The sequence below is a fragment of the Ranitomeya variabilis genome, chromosome 1 (genome assembly GCF_051348905.1).
Source record: "Ranitomeya variabilis isolate aRanVar5 chromosome 1, aRanVar5.hap1, whole genome shotgun sequence".
In the NCBI taxonomy this organism is placed as follows: domain Eukaryota; kingdom Metazoa; phylum Chordata; class Amphibia; order Anura; family Dendrobatidae; genus Ranitomeya; species Ranitomeya variabilis.
In genome coordinates, this window is record NC_135232.1 from 428,261,876 (window position 1) to 428,285,873 (window position 23,998).

Genomic DNA, 23,998 nt, shown 5'->3' on the forward strand with positions numbered 1-23,998 from the left:
TCCTAGGAATTTTATTCTGGATTTTGGTATTAGATCTGACTTCTCCCAGTTTATGATCCATCCGAGACTCTCTAGAGTGGATATGAGGAACTGACAGTTGATCCTGAGCTGGTTTACTGACTCTGCCGCTACCAAAAAGTCGTCTAGGTAAGGGATTACCAACAAATCCTGATTTCTCAGATATGCGACTACCTCTACCATAAGTTTTGTAAAAACTCTGGGAGCCGACGCCAGGCCGAAGGGGAGACAGCGAAACTGAAAGTGATAGATTTTCCCTTCCATGTTTACCGCGAACCGCAGGAACTTTTGGTGGTTTAAGTAAATGGGAACATGGTAATATGCACTCTTTAGGTCCAGAGTGCACATCACCATACCCTTTCCCAACAGAGGAATGGTAGACCGAATCGACTCCATTTTGAACCTTTTGTATACCACCCAGCTGTTTAGGTGCTTCAGATTTATAATTGTTCTCGACTCTCCTGATGGTTTTGTTATTGAGAAGAGATTCGAGTAATGACCTCTGTACTCTTCTTGAGAGGGGACCGGAACAATTGCTGCCATTTTTAGGAGGTCCTGTATATCCGACCACATGGGGGACGATGATTTTAGATGTGTACTGGACACCAGAAATCTTTCGGGCGGAAGGGAGGAAAATTCGATTTTGTACCCCTGGGACACCACTTGTAACACCCAAGGACTCGTTGTTATTTCCCTCCAACCTTCTAGGAATCCGGCTAGACGACCCCCTACTCTGATGGCGTCATTTTCTATGGTAGCTGGACCTCGGACCTGAGTAACTCGAGTCCTTGGTTTTGGGTCTACTATCTCCCCCTTTCTGGTAGCTCCATCTACCTTGCTTCCCTTTACCCCTGTAATCCTGTTTCTGATTATAGCGGGGTCTCCGAAAGGGCTGGAATTTTTTAGGCTTTTCTTCGGGGAACCCCTTTTTTACATCTGCGGCTTTCTCTAAGATATCGTCGAGGACTGGTCCGAAGACCCTGCCCCCAGAGAAGGGTATGGAACATAATTTATTTTTGGAGTGCATATCACCCGACCAGCTTTTGAGCCAGATAGCTCTTCTGGCTGCATTAGAGAGAGATTGCCCTCTAGCCGCAAATCTAACAGTCTCTGCGGACGCGTCTGCTAAAAAGGTGGTTGCCAATTTTAACAGAGGCAGAGATTTCAGGATAGTATCTCTAGGAGTTTTGGCTATTAATTGATCCTGAAGATCATTTAGCCACAGGTCCATGGAGCGAGCCACTGATGTTGCTGCAATATTAGCTCCGATAACCGCCGAAGAACTTTCCCAGGCCCGTTTCAAAAGTCCATCTGCCTTTCTGTCCATGGGCTCTTTTAAGTTGGAAGAGTCCTCAAAGGGGATTGAGGTTCTTTTGGACACTTTCGCCAATGGAATGTCTATTTTAGGAACATCGACCCATTCTTTAACATCCTCCGGGTCAAACGGCAAGCGGAGTCGGAAATCTTTAGGAATAGTCAATCTCTTCTCCGCCTCCTCCCATTCATCCAAAATCATGGATCTAATATGGGAATTTACAGGAAACACCATCGCAGTTTGTGAGCGCAGGCCACCAAACATTTCATCTTGAACCGAACAAGATGGTTGTGGATCCTCAATCTGCATAGTATGCCGTACAGCTTCCAACAGTTCTCCTGTGTCTGCTGCGGAGAATAAGTATTTCCTCCCTCTCTCTGGAGGGTCTCTGCTCTCCTCTTCCTCCCCTATATCCGATACCGCAGATAACGAGTCTCCTGAAGAGTAATCGACCCTCTGCCTTTTGCTCGGTCTCTCTGAAGGTGAGGCTTGCGGTAGTACCAGACTTGATACCGAAGCCTGGACCTCCTCTCTTATCATGGCTCTCATATTTGACATAAGAGAAGCCTGCTCCTCTCCTATGATTTTGCAGGTGCACGCTTCACATAGGGGTTTCTGCCAGGTATCTTTCAGCTTGGCTGCACAAATAGGGCACTTCTTGCTTTTGCCAGGTTTCTTTAACGGTTTTTCAGGTAATGAGGCAGCCTATAGAAAATAACAAACTCTAGGATAATGCCCCATTTTTTTTTTTTTTTTTTTTTTTTTTTTTTTAAGATATCCATAACAAAGAGCCCTGCTCTACTTACTAGCGCTGTGGACTCCTGCCCCTCTGCTCTAGCTGCGTCCTCCATGTTACTGCACTGGAGATCGCTTACTGCCCCTGCACATACCTTTATACTTCTGTTCCTCTTTTCATCTGTACAGCGCTCCCGCGCTCACTACCGACTGCAGAGACGCCGCCCGCCCCCCTCAGCCGCAAACCGGAAGTGACGCGCGGCCGGAAAGAGAGGATGGTGCAGCGAGGGTTTCCATCCCCATGCCGGCCGCATGGAGACGCCGACATCAGCAGAGGCCGCCGCTGGGATCGCATGCACCAGGGGGCGTGACGGAAGGATCGAGAGCCCCCGGCAGGGGGAAGCGATCCTCATACCAGGAGCAGCGCTACACTGGTAGGCAGAGGGACCCTCGGTCGGGTGTCGGCCAGCGGGCGCCTTATGGAGGGAAGGGTGAGGCAAAGCCCCCCCGATCCACATCCCCCCGCACAGAACGGTAGTTTCCTCTCGCCGTTCCTATCCATAATGGGACAGGAAAAACACTGAAGGGTGGTAGGGGGAGGGTCCTTTTAACCTCTCGTGTTTCCTGTCCCATCATGGCTAAGAAGGACGTCCTCCAGTGTGCTGTCAGGTGGTGACCTGGAAATGGGGGTTTGTCTTATAATTCAAATATACTTTACCAGCAGCAGTAAAGCAGGATCCCAGGGTCGCTTCTGTAGGAGGCAAGAGTGGCGTGTTGCTGCAAGCCACAGGCTGGGATGAGGGGGTGTTTGGAGGTGTGACACTGTGGATGTTCGGTGGTGCGGGGGCCCCGCTGATATTTTGTGAAAGCCCGGGACCCCCGCACTTCCATGGTTTACATTGTGGTGGATTCTGGGAAAATGGCTGCCGGAGCAGCACATGCACAGATATCAGCACCAAGATCTCAGGAGATGAGATCTCAGTGCCAAGATCTCCATCTGTGCATGCGCCGTCCCCGGCAGCCATTTTCCCAGAGTCCACCACAAAGTAAACCATGGAAGTATGGGGGTACTGGGCTGTCACAAAATGTCAGCGGAGCCACCACACCACCGAACATCCGCAGCGTCGCACATCCGAACACCCCTTTCTCCTAGTCTAAGGTCTGCAGCATCGCCCCACTCCTGCCTCCGCCAGCAGCGACCCTGGGACGCCACTTCACTGCAGCCACCACCCCCAGTAAGCAATAAGACGCATGGATTGTAAGAAGTACCAACGTTTTATTAAAAAAAGGTGTTTCTCCTATTTTTCTCCTCACAATTTGGGGTGCGTCTTATAATCCGATGTGTCTTATAAAAGTAAAATATGGTATATACACACACAAACACACTCATGAGGTATGTGTGTGCATAAATAAAACACAATTCCCAAACTATGGCTATCTCTAACGTTAAGTTTTACCTTTGGGTGTTGTCACAAGAATAAGAAAAAACAACGAAAGAAAAAGAAAAACAACTCTTTAAAAGCAGACACAATACACGTGAAAAGAATGTGGAAAACATCTTCGGACACCGGACTTTACTCCGCTCTGTCCAGAGAGGACTGCTTTTTTGCTTTTATTATTATGGACAATAATGTCATGCTTCTCCCGGACAAGACTTACAAATCAGAATATGTACATTAGAATTTATCTTAATGTAACAAGGTTAGTAAAGAAGTTGCCGCTAAAGAACCAAAAACAAATAACTGTAGTCAGGAAGAGGATACAGGCCGGTTCCTTTAGATATGCTGAGAAGTGGCAGAAGGTATGTACAAAGCAATGCAGTCTGAGACCAAGATTCTTGACCCCAGAAAAAACATGTGAGGAACAATAGCATTAGTGAAATTGTTTACTCTGGACAGCTTCCTTTTTCTTTCTCCGGGGCTGCTGATGACTTTTTTTCTTTCTCCGGCGAGCCATTAAAAGATGCTTAGATCACATTTCATCTTGGACACACTGTTTGAATCCAAATATATTTGCTAGGCAGCAAACACACTCCACTTCCATAAATGCCACGCCACCACCAATTTATGTAAACCGTCCAAGTTTCAAGGCAAGATTAACCATATGTCAATCTACTTATAATAACCTTGCTCTGGAAAAAAAATGCTTCAAGAGGAGCTCAATAAACCGGGGCTTTGCTATTAGAGCCCTTCTTGACCCTTCACAAAAGTAAATGGTCATGCTGGTGGAGAACCCAACATATTCCAGTATGTCCTACAGCCATCAGCATTCTAAACTTTGTGATCTTCTTGATCTTCTGCATTAGTTCTGAAACTCTACTAGAAGCAAGATAGCCAAAGGTCTGTTTACCTCGACCAACTGGCGGCACTAAACGGAAACTGATCTGCGAACGTATATTAACCTGTCGACACCATCAGACCGCGGTAAAAGATGTTCAATGAATGATGTGTAGTAGATCCCTAAGTGCAAACAAGCAGCCATTGTTCTCACAACTTGAGTCTTGACCCAACAGGACAATGCTCCATTAAGATTTTTTGCACTGCACAAGATCGTTTCATTTTGCTTGTTCATCGAGTGATCGGCAGCTGTTTTAGACTGAACTAACGCTTGTTTGCTATAATTTTTCAGCGTAAATGCAGCTTACGTCAATGCAACAGTTACAACAGTGGAAAATCACGTTTTACAGTTCCAATCATAATTATTTAACCCCCAGTGCAAATTAGGTTTATTAGTAAAATCCACACACTTTTTGCTGTTTGCAATACACTAATAAAACGAAAATTATTTGAATAACTCAACACAACTAATATATCAAGAGGTTTCTACAAATTCAACACAAAATGCCACTTTTAATGACTACTGTGGTCTCCGAATTATTCAACCCTTTCATGACAAGCATCTTTAGAACTGTCATGACCTGCTGTGAACATGATGTATAGTCAGACACCAATTTCTGGAGTGTTACTGAGGAATCTTAGCCCATTCCTCATGGACAATGGCCTCCAGTTTACTAATATTCTTGGGTTGTCAACAGAGTGGTCAAAAAAGTTAAGATAGGAGATCATAGTCTTGTACAAACAAGGAAAAGGATACAAAAAGAGATACAGTCAGGAGGATAGTTAAAGGAGCATTGGCTACACTTCCTGGACTGACAGAATGAGGAGGCCATCAGATTCCTGAGGAAGCAGGTGGTCAAAAAGCCCTTGAATAAATGAAGGCCTGAGGAAAACTTATGGGTAGAAGGCACCGAGGTTTCAGATTTCACAGTAAGACACACTCAAAATGCTGATGTTCCCCTTGCCCAAAGTCCAGGATGTACAACTATGCTCAAAACCATACAAATAAACCACATAAGTTCTTAGATTCTGTTCTGTGAAGTGATTAATTAAAACTGGAACTTTTAGGACCTGTGTCTGGAGGAGGAAGTATGCGGGAAAGAACACCCTGCTTATAGTGAAGAATGGTAGTGCTTCGGTGATACTCTGAGGCAGATTTGCTTACTCTAATACAGGAACCCAGCAGCTTGTCGAGAGATGTACGGATTCAATCAAATATGATATTCTAAGAAAACGTCATACCTTATATGATGAAGCTAAAGCATGGGCATCATTGGACCTTCCAAGAGGACAATGTGCCAAAGCATACCCATTTTGGAGTGGCTGTCAGTCAGCTGACATAAATTTCATAGAAAATCTTTGGTGAAATTTGAAGAATATGGTTGTAAGACGCAATCCCAAGAATATATATAACTTGAGGACGTTGCCCATGAGAAATGGACTGAGATTCCTCAGAAACATGGTCAGAAACAGCTCTCTAGATATGCTTCACATGTGCAGCAGGTCATAACAAGTATGCTCTACTAATTAGTAAAGACACTTGTCATGAAGGGGCTGAGACTGCAGTAGTTTAAGTGTCATTTTGTGCTGAAATTGTGGAAACCACTTGTTATGTTAGTTGTGCTGAGTTGTTTACATTGTTTTTGTTGTATTAGTTTTTTGGAAATAGTATAAAGTTTGAAAATTTGGTGGCTATATAAGTTTCACTGCAACAGCAGATGACGGCAAGATATGAGAAAGATAGCTCATTCCTGGGTATAAAGCATATACTTTGATTAAAGCATCATATGTGATCATATTTCATTATAGAAATTGCATACATTATTAAAATACATGTCTTAGACCCAGAGGCGGGCGAGTGGGCCCCTAACCAGGTAACCTCGATTACAGCTGGGTGACGCGTCCTAATAGTGGAGGAGAACCTCAGCAGATGACTGCGATGTTACTAAAGATAATCTCTATATAACGACCAACATGGATATTACCGCCATATGGTCAGTGGTCGATACCAGCCCTACAGAACATAGATCACAGCACAGTTACAGATAATGTCTTACCGCTGACGTTCTTTATGATGGAGTCGTCACGTTTCCCATCTTTTCCATCTGGCCCAGACCGACATGACAACTTCTTCCAGTAATGACTCGGCTGCAGAGAATACAACAAAGACACATTTCACTTCTCATATTCCAGCCCCATCACCACCTGTTCCCAACATGCACAAACTCCTCATCCTGCTGATACCCCAATACTTAGCCGCTGCTGCCGTATGTGTCCCTATTACTGCCCCTGCCGTGTGGTTCTGTGTGCCCTCTAAATTCTATGGCACCCCTCTATAATATAGCAATGCCAGGTGCAAGTGCCCTAGAAAACAGTGCCCATATTTTGCCCCCTAGAAAGTAATATTGCCCTGTGTGCCCCTTTGATAGTCACAGTAACCTGAGTTCCCCTATAACAATAAGTGCCCACTTTACCATTTAATAATGTCCCAAGTGTCCCTTGTACAGCTCCCTTATACACAGCATGATGCTCTTATACACAGTATAATGCCCCCTTAGTAGCCTCCAAACTGTTTGATGGCTCGAACACTGTAATCCCCCACACTGTATGATGCCCCTCTAGATAGCCTCCATATAGTATAATGCACCAGATCGTCCCCAATATAGTATAATGCACAAGATAGTCCTCAATATAGTATAATGTACCAGATAGTCCTCAATATAGTATAATGCACACCCCATAGGCCTACTCTATATTGTATAATGCACCCCCATAGGCAGACTATATAGCACAAGGCAGCACCCATAGGCAGACTCTGTAGTATAAGGCAGCACCCCATAGGTAGACCCTGTAGTATAAGGTAGCACCCTGCAGACAGACCCTGTAGTATAAAGCAGCACCCCTATAGGCAGACCCTGTAGTGTAAGACAGTACCCCCATAGGCAGATCCTGTAGTATAAGACAGCACCCCCCCATAGGCAGACCCTGTAGTATAATGCAGACCCCCCCATAGGCAGACCCTGTAGTATAAGGCAGACCCCCCCATAGGCAATCCCTGTAGCATTAGGCAGACCCCTCCATAGGCAGACCCTGTAGTATTAGGCAGACCCCCCATAGGCAGACCCTGCAGTATTAGGCAGACCCCCCATAGGCAGACCTTGTAGTATTAGGCAGACCCTGTAGTATAAGACAGTACCCCCCCATAGGCAGATTCTGTAGTATAAGGCAGCACCCCTTAAACAAATAAATAAATACTTACCTCTCTTCTTCCTGGTTCTTGCTCTGCTGAGCTCCTGCTCGTCCCCTGATAGCGGGCGCCGGGCAGTGACTCATCACGCCCCCTGTCAGCGTCGCCGACGTCAGACGCTGACAGGGGGATGATGGGGGAAGGAGCGCAGCGCTCCTTCCCTCATCATTGCGGTCAGCTGTATCGGCTAAATGCCGGTACAGCTGACCCTGCGATGACAGGCGGGGGGCCCTCTGCTGGCATCGGGCCCCCCGCCTGCTCAGGAGCCCCATAGCGGCAGAGCAGGGAGATCGATTCTTCCTGCTCTGCTGCAGAATGTAACTGAGCGCGCCGATACAGTTACAGTAGCGTAGCTCCGGGTGGGCCCCCTCTGAGCACTGGGCTCGGGGCGCCCGCACCCTCTGCCCCCCGGTAGCTACGCTACTGCGTAGACCTGATGAAGCTGGGGTATTTAATTTGAAAAACCACATCAGAATGTCTTTATAATCCTCAAATTAAAATGAGCAGTGTATCAGCGCAGCTAGAACAGGACTCGCATGATGCTCATTTTCACTCATTCACCTTTGGGGATAATTTTTCTTACTTAAAGGGGTTGTCCACTACTAGGACAACCCCTTCTTGTACTAAATGTTTGGTATCAATAAATAAAAAAAGCCTATACTCACCTCCCGTGCTGGCGCCCTTTCAACGGTGTCAGCACTCGCGGTCCTGGAGCTCTGGCTTGTCCGGGCTGCAGCTAATCTCTGTGTTCCTCTTCATGTTCAATCCAAACGATGTCCATTGGCCATGACTGATTTTGTTCCCTTAAGAAGGTCGGTCAGGGTGCGGCCACCATGGCAAAGTTTTGAATGAACCTCTGTACCACCCCATAATTCCCATAATGACCATAACTTTCTTTTTTGAGAGAGGTTTTGTGCAGTTTTTGGATTGCATCCATTTTATTGATCTAGGTTTCATTTCGCCTCTACCTACTATATATCTAAGGTTTTTGGCTTCCGTCTGGCCCCATGGCATATTTTTTAAGATTTACAAAGAACCTCCCTTCCTGAGAGCATAAATCATCATCTAGGCCTTTCTCAGATAATTTTCCTAATCTGGGCTGAAGATTACAATATCGTCCAGGTATGCCGCAGCATAATTCTTATGTGGTGTGAGGATCCAGTCCATGGCACTCTGGAATGGGACTGTAGCTCCCTGCTGCTGTTGTCGAATCTGTTGCTGCTGGTGGAGCTGTTGCATGAGCAGCTTACTTGTCTCCTGTTGTACCAGTCGTTACTACTGTAGCTGTTGCTAGGCTTACAGCTTCTCCATGCTGTTTGACACTGCTCCCTGACCTATAGCCACATTCACCCATGACATGCAGCACTTCTGTAATAGTTATACTTGTTCCCTGGGAACGCTGCCCGCATTCTCCACCAAATCTAACTATGCTACTCACTTGGGTGCGATATGAGGTATCACAGGAACCGTTTCTGTTTAAAAGTCTGGCTGGTTTATTTCATGAAGACCTCATAAACCACATCACATGAAACTCTAATACAGCCCTTGTCCGGCAAAAAGTAAAACATAAATCAAAAAGTCCATACAATAGTGCTGGTTAGCCCACCTGGCTTAGTGTCCAGTTTCTTAGTCCTTTAGCATCCAGGAGATCTGCACACCTCAATACACATAGACATGTGTGAGACAAACAGGTCTCTTTTTACAAAGCGAACCACACCCATGGGTGGAGATATGGTGAGCAGAAGTCTCCCCCAACCCTTCAGGTGCTCATAATCAATCTGTCATGGCCAAATAATCTATTTTACTCCTATCTGTACTAAAGCATTACTTCAGGTTTATCTGCCATCCACTAGGTGTCCGACAACCACCTTACACCACACATATATGGCATACTCTCTACTGGCATTCTAAAGATCTGCAGGGACATATTGTTAGAATCTTAATTAATAAGTGTCTTACAGCGTTTAACAAGGGCTGTGTATCCAGTAATAGGAAGCGCTTTGTTCTCAGCAGTCATTTGATTGCTAACTTATGGGAGGAAGCAGGAGTTGCTGCACCCTTAGAGACACCTCCAGATCTGCTATGGTAGCAGGCAGTGTTTCCACTGTAACTGGAGCTAATATACCAGCCTCAGTTACAGGGAAAATTAGGTAGTAAACAAAAAGTATTTATTATTGCAAGGTCCAGCAAGGTTTTTTATGACCTTTTAAGAACTTATAGTGCACAATATGTGAAGCAAATTAAAAATAGATGAAAAAAAAAAATGCAGGTAAAAAAATAAATAATAAAAGAAAGCCACTGTCAATCCAAAAGGCTGTTAATAGCCATTTTAGTGGTACTTTGTGGGTATAAAAAAATATGCAAAATGTAAAAAACAGACAGGCATTTCATTTATTTTCACACCAATATCGGCAATAATTCTTAATATACTCATAAATGATCTCTTATTCTAAAAATTCCCCCGAAAGTGTAGTTACATTTTAGAGTAAGCAGAATGAAATGTGAATTTATATTGCCTGTTGTCTTCTCGAAAATATAGTAATGGTATAAAATACAATTCCATGTGTTTTGGTGTACTTTAAAAATGTAGTGATAAATATTAGAAAAATTAAAGAGACCAGGATACACTTTTAATTACTTGTTTTGTTGTATCACCATCCTACAAGAAACAGTTTCCCTTTATATCTGTGTGTAAAATCCAAGGCTGGAAGAAAGCTCCTTACCAGATGTCAAATTCTTTGCAGTGCTCTGCGATTTGTGCATCTCAGTTTCCTTAAACGTAAGGTCCTCTTGCATAATTTTCAGATCTTGAGATGTAACCAAAGAGATTTGTTTCATTCGATTTATATTCTGTATAAAATGAGAATTGTGCTAATAGGAATGCATTTTTTGGCAAGAAACATAAATGAAATCATGAAAACAAAATAGATATTACATATCCTACTTGTCATGTGCTTACTATATCAAGAAATGTCTGCTTTGTGGTGCCAGAGTACCGGCTAGAGTGGACAGCCCTACACAACAAAGGATATCCTTCTGTCCGGGCAACTGACGGGGACTCACCCTGCTTGAGTGTTCCAGGAGTGTGACAATATTTGCTTCTATCTCTGACTTCCTCTCCGTCTCTTGATTCTTATTTTCTTCAAAACTGGAGAAAAACCCTGAAAGCATAACCTCAAAGTTGTGAGAAAAGAACACCGTATGTGTGGTGGTCATCACAGGTACAGATACGGGACTAACAACATAATTTCACATATTAATAAATTAGATTACTGAATCCTAGTGGATTAGATTATGATCTAGAGAAGGAATTGCCAAACCTTTTCTCACGGGCTTCAACAGACAGACCAAGATAACCTAGAGCCTCACCAGACTGATCCACGTGATGTCTGCACCCTAACCAACTCTAGTGGACTTCCATACTAAAAATCAAAACATCTCTTGATGTTTTCTCTCCTAAACCAAATATAATATTATACTAAGTGCAATATAAGTGAACTGCTATGGCATCGCTAGTGTCAAAGATCAAGGGCTCCAGACCCAAACTTCTAGCCCACAGAACCATCGACAGCCACATGGAACTGTCAGCATCAACATGACACCAATACAGTTCAATTCTGTGATAAGGATCCTGCCCTAACTCTCTGTAAGTCTGAAGATTATAAGAGGTCAGTGTCCTGCCACAATGATGTTATTACATTATGCCACCTGTGACGGCTCACTGTTTATACCACTCAGGAGAGCAGACAGAAGCTGTGGTGGACATGTAATTAGTGGTAGGTGACTATAAGCCTCATGGTTTTAATACTATTTGGCTGTGGAGGCACCATACTGTGTCTGGCAAGCTGTGGGGACATTATATAGTGTATGGGTGCACTGTGTGCAGGGGCATCATACTGTATGAGAACCTTGGCAATATCATACTGTGTGGAGGGCTATGCATCTATTATACCTTGTGCGGGGGTTGTTTGGCGCTCATACTCCTCCCTGTGTGTAAGTGTGTGTGTTTGTGTGTTGTGGTGGGGGGGCTGAGGGTCAATTATACTATGTGAGGGGGTATCATTCTGTGTGTAGGGGCATCCTACCATGTATGAGGGCTGTAGGGTCATCATATTATGTGTTTCGGCTAAGAGGGCATCAGACTGTGGGTGTGGACATTATACTATGTGTTGGCAATGAAGGGTCATCATACTATGTGAGGGGGTTGTGCGGCCATCAATCTGTATGTGGGACATCGTACTATGTATGGGAGCTGTGTGGCCATAATACTGTGTGTGGAGGCTGTGGAGATATCATACTGTTTATGGGGGCATTACACTCTGTTTGGGGGCTGTGTTGACATCATACTGTGAGGGGTACTGTTGGCATATCATACTCTGGAGGAGATCATACTGTGTGGGGGAACTGTGAAAGTATTATATTGTGTTTGGGGCACTGTGGCAGTATAATATTGTGTTGGGGCACAATGGCGGCATCATACTTTGCTGGGGGCACTGTGGTGTCATCATACTTTGCATGTGGGGAATTCACTGTGGTGGAATCCTACTTGGTGTGTGAGCCATCATACTCTATGTGGTCCATGAGTGATCTAGTGGGTGAGAACATTAAAGGGATTCAATAGGGGTAAAATTACTGTGTAAATGCAGCAATACATGTTCCTCTCCCTATACAGTAAATAAATGGATATTTGTGGACGGTTTCCGTGCTGCTAGATGAACTTGAGACATGTAATCTGGTGAAGTAAGTGAAGGCAGTGGTTTACTCGATACATTTCGAAGTACAAAAATGTACTTCTTCCTCAGGACTGACCACTCCACTAAATATACTAATGACATAATTTTTTTTTTTTTTTTTTTAAAGTATTGTGTTCAATGTTCCATGATGCAGATGCAGCCAGGATGAGGAGTTTTCTTATACATACTGCAAATATGTTGTGGCTGGAAGAAGTCATCATGATGGACTGGGTCAGATGAAAACATAAACCAGTCCCATCAGAATGATCATCACCGGTAAGTCGCTATACCGTATATAACTGTACTGTAATCACTTATATACAGTAGGAGGACTGGTATCTACCAATACATGGTCACACTTGTTAATAGTGTGTGTTTTATCTTTTAGTATTAATTTGGTGGAGCAATTCAGTCATTATGTGGGGTTGTATGGTATTTTTGGTAATGCTGGTCTATACATAGTGTGTTTTGTTCTGTAGAAATATGGTAATATTATTGATTTACTATATAGTGGTAATGGCATTGGTCGCCATGTAGCGGTATTATTTGGGCCTTATGTAGTGGTAATTTTGGTCTCAAAATATTGGTATAAAAAATGGACTCAGTTAGGCCTCATTCAGTCGTCAGTTTTAGGTACGTGCTCTATCAGATAGAACATGTACCCATTCTATTCTATGGGGAGGTGCACATGTCTGTGTTTTTTGCGGATTGAGCAGTCTGCAAAAGATCAAGAGCATATGACCGTTTTTGATCACAGACAAGGATCAAAATTACCCATACAAGTCCCTGATGCAGTGTATAGGAGAAACTTTACAATTTATTTATTATTTCATCAGAGAAAATCACTGATAAGTCTGATGGTAAAAACTGACACTGACCAAACACTGATGAAACCCAGATCCAAAACACTGATGAACAAAGGTCCATGTTTTTATGTGAGAGAAAAATCATGTACGACTGAATGAGACCTTCGATTGCATGTAAAATAAATATATCTCACATGTCAAAATGTAGTGGCTGAAAATGGTGACAATTTGTGATAAAACCGCTTGTGGTTTTGATGCATTTGAGACAATTTGGTAAAAAAAAGTTAAGTTAAGTAAATGTCCCTATAACAAGGATAATGATAAGCACCAGACAACACATGGATACAACCTAAATCCCTAATGCACAACGCTTATTTGGACGCTCCACTAGGTACTTAATCAGTAAGCCGATTCACACATGCCAAAGATGCAGCCACAAGTGCCTTTAAAGATGCCCTGTCACTTGTAAAAATCCCTGAGCTCCCCCGATTATGCCGCTCTTTTCTATTTTGCATTGCGTGGCTCCATTGCAAAGGTTGCAAAACATTTGTTGCTTCTGGAGTGTTCTAGCACTAGCGATTGGCTGCAGTGGTCATGTCCCGTTTGAAGAGGAGGAAAAAGCTACGAGAAATTTTTTTCCTGCTCAAGATGAATGTGACTGCTGCAGCCAATAAGTGGCTGATAAGTGGCTGTAACAGTCATCTATCACCGTTCAACCAGAAATGGAAACCAGGAGACCGGGAAGGGACACCTGCAGCAGTATGGAAAAGTGGAAGACGTCCGGTAGTGGAGAATAGGCTTTTTTTTCCTATGGAAGGATCATCATTGACCTTTTTTTTTTAATTAAGTAAAAAGTAGTTTTAGAAAAGTACTTAGTGTGAACAGTCCCATTTGAGATAGGATGAGACATTGTGGCGAGTCTCATTGCTGGGAGCCCATAATATCAAATGTGTCCATTGGCGGAATCAGTGTGTAAAATCATGTACAGTACATACCCAATGTATGAGATTTGTGGGGTCAGGAGCAAGGCTCCAGGCAATACGGGGTTCCAAAAAAGAGAATTTATAAACTGGCATGAAATGATTTTAAAATTGGTGAATATTTAAGTGATAAAATAATGTAAAAAAATATTAATCCTGAGTACATGCTTGATTAATTCATTTTTTTCTGTACAATATCGGCTGTCCTTTTTATTTATTTTGAGGCACATAGGAAAAGTGGCTGGTGGATGTAAAAATACCAGGAAACCAAGAAACTTAAATTTCCTGGCAAACTATTTCTTCCTTTAAAAGGAATCTCAATTCTCAACGGAAGACATATAGGTAAACAAGCGTATTGTGTGCAAGACACATTTTGACCGAACACTTTTATTTTCTAAAGACCGCTTCCTATTTTGAAATGTAATAAATCATGCATAATGGAAAAAGACAATAAAAGAAAACATGGAAAAATACTGTACGGTGTGGCACAGGCAATGTTATGTATGTTGCACTGTGTGAAGCTGAACATGCAGACCTGCAAACCATCACTTACGGTCCATGCTTTCTTCTCGCTTTCTCAGTTCTTTGTACTTTTGCTTCTTCTCCCCTACGATTAAAAAGGATTGATACATGTTAATAACCCCTCATACTGAAGGCCTGATTGGCCTAATAGGGCACTGATATGCCTCTGTAGGGCTTTACTGTACCTGCGTATGCCTCTGACCTTATTAAAAGTTTTGTCCAAAACGGTTATAAAAACAAATATATTTAAAGGCATTTCCCAGCCACCTTTTTTTTAGGCAAATTCTGAGTGAAAATAATAAACAGCAGCTACTCATCTACTGATTCCCAACGGCTCTTGTTCTGCTTCTCCTCCGCTACTGAGGGCACATGCCTGCTGTATCCAATCCATGGCCGCAGCAGTGAGCCTCTCCTTAAACACATTGTTCTTCAGAGGTGCCAGTGATTCCCTGGTAAGGAATTGAGACTATGGCCAGGAACCTCAAGGTATACCTCTGATAAGTGATATCGTAGTTTGCAACCCTGACAAAACCCATATAATATACACACAGAGACCCGTTTATTAGGAAAAACACGCACATGTACCATCTGAAGAACCCCAACTTTGTCATTCAGCTTACATGCAAATGTGTTAAAGAGGACTTGTCGCCAGATCTAACAATCTGCTTACATCATGGAAATTATCACCTAGTGACAGAGTGGGAAACATTGGCACGGTGGTTCTTATCGGTGGTAACATTACCGCCGATAAGACAGTCAGTCAGAGCGCTGCGGGGTCATTCTGTGAGATGTCAGCGTGACCGCGCAGCTGTGACCCGTGGTAAAACGCTTCATCAAGCTATGCCTTCTGTCCCTGATAATAGTGATGGCAGAAGCCGCTGATGGGAGAAGTAGTCTAATCAGCTGGCGCCTGTGCTCACGCTTAAAAAAAATAAATACAACATGTAAAATAATTACATACATATTCAAATAAAAATAATAAACACATTATACTCACCTAATACCAAATCCCGATGCCCTCGTCTCCTATAAAGGAAATAATAAACTACCATATACACACCTGTCCGCTGTAGTCCATGCAACCCCGAGTGTCCCACTGCAATCTCATCGCGAGATGTGACTGCTCTACCAGCCGCCGTCGATACATTGACAGGAGGTAATCACTCCTGCAGTGTATCACTGAGCTGCCGTGAGAGAGGTCACTGGAGTTCATCAGCTGATCAGCTCCGATGCGCTCTCGTACTGCACCGCTGTGTGAGAACTTATAGACGCGTGAGTCTATAGATGAGTGAGGCTAAGCGCCAGATTTGGGGGATGGAGAGTTGAAAACTTCCATGGAACGCAGTAGACATGGTCGGTGACATTGCTGGAGGTGGTGATGTTGCTGTCATATCCTCTCTTAGCAGGGAGGTAGGTGGCCCTGTTGAACGTGACTGAGAGGAAGATTCCGAGAATGCAGCAAAAGAGGGAGCAGGAGGAGACTAAGATTTGTCATGCTTTTTAAGATGTGTACTCCACTGTACTCCATACTTGGATTTGAGATACTTCATCATGCAGGTGGTGCTCAGGTTTAGAATATTTATGGCTCACTTGAAGAAGCTAGCCTTGACTATATTGGAGGAAGAAGCCCAAAGCCAGGGAGCTCCTTTGAGTTGGCTTCTGGGTGACTCATTCCCTTGGCGCATAGGGACAGTACCAGACGATGTACTGGCTATGGGCTGGCTGCTGTGCTTTTCCATCCTGGCCCATTTTGCTGTGCTGATCGGAAAGTGTGACCACCTCCTCTTCCCCCTAACTGCACACGTCACATAGTTCCTTTGATCCATGTGGGGTTAAGGACCTCATCATCTTCCACTCAGTCCTGACCCCTGCCCTCCTTTATACAGACAGGGTCACATGGTACGCTGGCCAATCTATGATGGCTCCTGAAGTGCCTACAGCCAAAAAACTTGTTGATTGGCTATATTCAGCTGGTGGACCCAAACATTATGATGGACTTCCGGGAAAAAGTCAGTGTTCGGGGTCCGTGCACGGACGCTAGAAGTCCGGTACGACCCCCGAACTTTACAGTTCGGGTTCGCTCATCACTATTCCTAACACCATTTGTTGTAAGAACCACATTCACTAAGGGCAATAACTCTACATACAGTACAGAACAAAAGTTTGGACACACCTTCTCATTAAAAGATTTTTCTGTATTTTCATGACTATGAAAATTGTACATTCACACTGAAGGCATCAAAACTATGAATTAACACATGTGGAATTATATACTTAACAAAAAAGTGTGAAACAACTGAAAATATGTCTTATATTCTAGGTTATTCAAGGTAGCCACCTTTTGCTTTGATGACTGCTTTGCACACTCTTGGCATTCTCTTGATGAGCTTCAAGAGGTAGTCACCGGGAATGGTCTTCCAACAATCTTGAAGGAGTTCCCAGAGATGCTTAGCACTTGTAGGCTCTTTTGCCTTCACTCTGCGGTCCAGCTCACCCCAAACCATCTCCATTGGGTTCAGGTCTGGTGACTGTGGAGGCCAGGTCATCTGGCGTAGCACCCAATCACTCTCCTTCTTGGTCAAATAGCCCTTATACAGCCTGGAGGTGTGTTTGGGGTCATTGTCCTGTTGAAAAATATATGCTGGTCCAACTAAACGCAAACCAGATGGAATAGCATGCCGCTGCAAGATGCTGTGGTAGCCATGCTGGTTCAGTATGCCTTCAATTTTGAATAAATCCCCAACAGTGTCACCAGCAAAGCAACCCCACACCATCACACTTCCTTCTCCATGCTTCGCGGTGGGAACCAGGCATGTAGAGTCCATCCGTTCACCTTTTCTGCGTCGCACAAAGACACGGTGGTTTGAACCAAAGATCTCAAATTTGGACTCATCAGACCAAAACACAGATTTTCACTGGTCTAAAGTCCATTCCTTGTGTTCTTTAGCCCAAACAAGTCTCTTCTGCTTGTTGCCTGTCCTTAGCAGTGGTTTCCTAGCAGTTATTTTACCATGAAGGCCTGCTGCACAAAGTCTCCTCTTCACAGTTGTTGTAGAGATGTGTCTGCTGCTAGAACTCTGTGTGGCATTGACCTGGTCTCTAATCTGAGCTGCTGTTAACCTGCGATTTCTGAGGCTGGTGACTCGGATAAACTTATCCTCAGAAGCAGAGGTGACTCTTGGTCTTCCTTTCCTGGGGCGGTCCTCATGTGAGCCAGTTTCTTTGTAGTGCTTGATGGTTTTTGCCACTGCACTTGGGGACACTTTCAAAGTTTTCCCAATTTTTCGGACTGACTGATCTTCATTTCTTAAAGTAATGATGGCCACTCGTTTTTCTTTACTTAGCTGCTTTTTTCTTGCCATAATACAAATTCCAACAGTCTATTCAGTGGGACTATCAGCTGTGTATCCACCAGACTTCTGCACAACACAACTGATGGTCCCAACCCCATTTATAAGGCAAGAAATGCCACTTATTAAACCTGACAGGGCACACCTGTGAAGTAAAAACCATTCCTGGTGACTACCTCTTGAAGCTCATCAAGAGAATGCCAAGAGTGTGCAAAGCAATCATCAAAGCAAAAGGTGGCTACTTTGAAGAAGCTAGAATATAAGACATAATTTCAGTTGTTTTACACTTTTTTGTTAAGCATATAATTCCACGTGTTAATTTGTAGTTTTGATGCCTTCAGTGTGAATGTACAATTTTCATAGTCATGAAAATACAGAAAAATCTTTAAATGAGAAGGTGTGTCCAAACTTTTGTTCTGTACTGTATGTGTACAATATATAATATATATTGCTTTAAATTTGTAAACCATTTAAAAGTTTCAATTTTTCTGACTAAATTTGACCTAAAACTACTAAAACTTTAAAAACAAATAATAAAAGTAGATAGAGAACCAAATCAAGGAAATGAATAAAAAATATTAGACTTTGCTATTTTTAACCCCAAAGTGACCTTGCCAAATTTTTGAAATCTGACCAGTGTCCCTTTATGTGGTAATAACTCAGGAATGCTTCAACAAATCTCAATGATTCGGAGACTGTTTTTTCGTGGCACATAGCATTTTATGATAATGGTAAATTTAGGGTGATATGTTTTGTGTTTATTTATAAAAAATATCAGAAATTTGACAACAATGTAAAAAAAATAGCAATTTTCAAACTATGAAAAATTATCCCTTTAATCCAAAGTCATGCCACAGAAAAACATTAATAAATAACATTTTCCTCATGTCGGCTTTACATCAGCACCATTTGTAAAATGTTCTTTTATTTTGATAGCATTTTAGGAGGTATAAAAATGTAGCAATAATTTTTCATTTTTTCAAGGAAATTTACAAAATGTATTTTTTTGAGGGACCTATTCAGGTTTGAAGTGACTTTGAGGGTCCTATATATTGGAAAACCTCCAAAAGTGATGCCATTTTAAAAACAGCACCCCCCGACATATTGAAAACCTCTGTAAGGTAGTTCATTAACCCTTCAGGTGCTGTTCAGGAATGAATGCAAAGTGACATGACAGGTATGAATAAGTGTATTTTTTACCACCTAAATGTCGCTAACTTCTGAATAGGCCACTGTAGTCGGCAGACTCTAACGCCTCTATTTGGCTGTGAATTGCCATGTCAAACATCAGGGCTACACAATCATGATCTCATGGTGCTATGGGGTTAAAGAAGCTAAACAGACTTGGACGGTGCAAACAATGATTGTGACTGATGCAGCAAGTTGTCAGCTATAGTGGACAGCTGACAGCTGCTGGATTGTCACCTGTATGGGGATGCTATTCCCTTATATCTTAGATCAGTAAAAAGATGTATTGGCGGTTATTAAGGGGTTAAATGAGGAAAATTACCTAATGTCCCATATCTATGGGTGGCAAAAGTATGTGATCCTTTAGTTTAGGATTACCGGATAATTTAAAGGTGAAATTAGAGTCTGGTGTTTTCAATTAATAGGATGACAATCAGATATGAGTGGGCGACCAGTTTTATTTCAAGAAGTGACATCTATCAAAGTCTGATCTTCTTTATATTTTACATTTTATAAAAGTGTATTATGGCACGCATAAAAGAGATTTCTGAAGACTTCAGAAGAAGAGATGTTGAGGCTTATGAGGCTAGAAAAGGTTTAAAAAAATCTCTTAAGAATTTGTGACCACCAATTCACTGTCAGACAGATTGTGCACAAATGGAGGAAAGACGAAGTCACAAGGGAACCCAAGGTAACTCCAAAGAAACTAAAGGCCTCTTTCACAACAGTAGGACTCTGAGCAACAATGGTATGTGTAGCAGGATTTAAAGGATATAGCCACTGCTCTCCAAAAAGAATATTGAGGCCTGTCTGCACTCTGCTGAAGATTACCTTTAGCCAATGGAACAATGACTTGTGGACAGAGGAGACCAAAAGAGAGCTTTTCAGTTTAAATGAGAAGTGTTATGTTTATAGAAAGAAAAACACTCCATTACAGCATAAAAGCTCAGACAATATGTTAAAAGTGGTTTCAAAGATGGTTTGGGCCTGTAATGCTGCATCTGGTCCAGGATGGCTTGCTATAAATAATGGAAAAAATAATTCTGAATTATACCAGCAAATTCTAAAGGAAAATGTCAGTACATCTGTCCATGAGCTGAGTCTCAAGAGAATGTGGGTCACTGTAAAAGACAACGACCCAAAGTAAAGAAGTCGTTCTATAAAAGAACGGTAAAAGAAGAATAAAGTTAAAGATTTAGAATGGCCAAGTCAAAGTCCTGACCTTAATCCTATAGAAATTTTGTGGAAGAACCTGAAGTTCGCATTTCATGGGAGAAAACCCACCAACATAAAAGAGCTGGAGCGGTTTTGCACGGAGGAATGGGCTAAATTCCTACAAGCAGGGTGAACAAAACTTTTGATATTGAATAATTTTCCTCAATTAAAAAATCTAATATTTTTGACTAATTGGTTTGGTTCTTCGTGTCTAAGGGTACTGTCACACAGTGCAATTTTGATCGCTACAACGGCACGATTTGTGACGTTCCAGCGATGCATTTACGATATCGTTGTGTCTGACACGCTCCTGCGATCCGGATCCCCGCTGAGAATCGTACGTCGTAGCAGATCGTTTGAAACTTTCTTTCGTCGTCTAGTGTCCCGCTGTGGCGTCATGATTGCATCGTGTGACACAGGTTGTATACGATGTGCGCACAGTAACCAACGGCTTCTACATCGCAAATACGTCATGAAATTATCGCTCCAGCGCAGTGTATTGCAACGTGTGACCGCAGTATACGACGCTGGAGCGATAATTATACGACGCTGCAACGTCACGAATCGTGCCATCGTAGCGATCAAAATTGCACTGTGTGACAGTACCCTAATTTTAGTACTTGTGTGAAAATGTGATGTAGTTTTAGGTCAAATGTATGCAGAAATAGGGAAACAATCTGAAGGGTAAACAAATTTTCAAGCACCACTGTATCTTACATAGACAATAGTAGATTTGACTGCTCTTCAAGAAGGTCTTGACTGTCAATCACAATCCTGGGTGGCAGAAGCGAGTAGGTGACACAGAATATTGATGAGGCACAAGCCTGCTGAACCACCCTCTTACTATTTTTATAGGACAGAGGGAGTCTAAAAACATTCCAACAATGAGTGTTTAATAAACTTGACACTATGGTAACATTAGATAGGATTTTCTGTTCTAATGACAGATTCCCTTTAATTCCAAGGTTTTGTTTAAGGTAAAAATTGTGTGAGTCTTACATTTGTTGGGATCCATTACCTATTTTGGCTACAGACTGAATAAAAATTCAGTGACAACTAAGCAAGGCATCAACACAACAGAAAATTGATATGACTTTTTTTTATTTTACAATTAATTTTGAATACTTTTATATTAGTAGAACTACAAAAATCACTGCACAAATATGGTAGGCAACATCTTATAAGAAATCATTAGCAAAACGAATTGGAAGAGCCTGGGTGACGTAAGTGATTTCTTGACTTCTAGGCCTAGTGTTTACGTGGAGCCAATTAAAGAGTATTTCCTGATTCCATATAAATAACAACCAAGACTCGAAGGTCAGGAATTGTTTCTTTCTGATTTTAATTGTGACACATTGCATGTAGACAAGCATCTGCTGTATGAGAACGTGTACACACTGGAACAAATGGAGCGGTTCTTCTAGTTCTGTCCAGACACGACTATCCCTCCGTCATGCCCTACGAGAACACATAACTTCATGCTATGAATAACTTGGAAAGTGTGTGCCAGTTATTAGGGATGTGACGGACTTGGTTGTGGATCCCAATAAAAGTGTCCACAGTGTAAGATGCCAGCAAGAGTCGAGGTCGTCAGACTGACACTCACATATATTATGTCCCATGCTTCAAACAAGCCATTACACATTTGATCAATGAAGCATGGTATGTTTCTACATTTAATATTTAGAGAGATGGTGTAACTTTCCTAGAAAAAAGTGATTACGCCCATTTCTCTTGTAGTGAAGCAGTTCTGAGGGCTTGAAAGACAAACAAGCTGCTATCTAAATGCAATTAGAGAAAGGTTGGAGTCTCCATAGAGTGAGACTGTTTACCTTCCTATTCGTCTGAGCCAGGAAGCACAGGCTTTCTATTTGCTCCGACTTTAACTAAACCTTTCCTACTTTATCACAAAATAACTTCCTTTCACAGAGGATGATTTTGATTGATTGTTTCCATCATCCTGTACCATCAGATCATTGCCCAGTTCTCTCATGTACGATGTGATTGCTGGGAATACGTCTGGAGACAAACTTTTTTTTTTTATCAAAACAAATTATAACAAACAAAAAAAGTAACGGCCAAAACATGAAGCTTGTATAAATGATGAATGCATAGATTAATTACAGTGAGGTCCAAACATATTTGGACAGTGATAGGTGGTTTGACATTTTAACTGATTATCAAAACATACTCAAGATACAGTTATATAATCAATATGGGCTTAAAATGCAGTCTCTCAGCTTTAATTTGAGAATATTCACATCCTAATTAGAGTAACGGCTTAGGAATTACAGCTTTTTAATAAGTTATCTGCCTCTTTATAAAGGGACCAAAAGTAATTGGATAGTTATCGCAAAAGCTCTTTAATGGGCTGCACGGACTATTTCCTTGCTAAACCATCACCAATTAAGCAGGAAAAGGGTCTCGAGCTTATTCCAGATGTAGAATTTGCCCTGGAAAGCTGTTGCTGTGAATCCACAACATACAGTCAAAGGATCTCTCAATGGAAGAGAAACAGACTATTATTAGGATGAAAAATAGAAGAAATCCATTGGAGAGATAGCAGAAATGTTAGGATTGGCCAAATCAACAATTTGGTGAGCCTACAGTTGGAGTTTGGAGGGGGAGTAGATGCGTACAGAGTGCACCTCAAAGGAAGGGAGGGTAACAGAGGGTGGCAGTGGGATTGGGGTGAAGAAGCAGTTATCTGACAGGAGAAAACCAACTCCTCCACATGCTTCCTGCTGGGGCAGGGTGTGTGAGAAAGGTGGAAGCCACCATAAGAAAGCGCAGCAGGAGAGGCTGTGTCAGAAGGGGTGAGCCAGGTTTCGGTGATGGCGAGGAAGGAAAGTTTGTGAGTAATAAAAAGATCATGGATGTAGGAAAGCTTGTTGCAGACAGAGCGAGCGTTCCATAGAGCTCCTGCTAGTGGGGCTGGGGAAGCGGGGGCGGGGTGAATGGGTGTAAAGTTAGAGAGGTTACGGAAATTTGTGATATAGCGTGGAAGGGAGGTAGAACTGACTGCGGGGATGTGGTGAGGAGGACCAGGATTTAGAGAGATATCACCAGCAGTGAGAAAAAGCAGAGAAAGTGTTAGCAGGTGGGAGCAGGAGTGGGCATGAGGAGACTGTCTGTGTTTGGAGACAGAGAATTGTATGTTGAGGAACAGTTCTGAAGAGGTGGTGAGATGGATGGGGAGGATTGAAGAAGAGACGGACATAACAGAATAATTCCACATGTGTTAATTCATAGTTCTGATGCCGTCAGTGTTAATGTATAATTTTCATAGTCATGAAAATACGGAAAAATCTTTAACCTCTTTCTGACCTCGGACGGGACAGTACATCCGAGGTCAGATACCGCGCTTTGATGCAGGGCTCCGCGGTGAGCCCACATCAAAGCCAGGACATGTCAGCTGTTTTGAACAGCTGACATGTGCCCGCAATAGCGGCGGGTGTAATCGCAATTCAACCGCCGCTATTAACTAGTTAAATGCCGCTGTCAAACGCTGACAGCGGCATTTAACTGGCGCTTCCGGCCTGGCGGCCGTAAA

General features: G+C 42.7%; 1 protein-coding gene across 6 annotated transcripts in view; it reads right to left on the reverse strand.

Moving 5' to 3' along the window:
* IFT74 (intraflagellar transport 74) overlaps positions 1–23,998 on the reverse strand; it is a 190,654-nt gene that overhangs the window by 12,609 nt on the left and 154,047 nt on the right. For all 6 annotated transcript variants that reach the window (XM_077249280.1, XM_077249283.1, XM_077249282.1 and 3 more), the window contains exons 14-16: positions 14,724–14,777; positions 10,715–10,812; positions 10,375–10,501 (exon numbers count right to left, since the gene is read on the reverse strand). In XM_077249280.1, the coding sequence (XP_077105395.1) occupies positions 10,375–10,501; positions 10,715–10,812; positions 14,724–14,777 (279 nt within the window). The remainder of the gene's footprint in view (positions 1–10,374; positions 10,502–10,714; positions 10,813–14,723; positions 14,778–23,998) is intronic.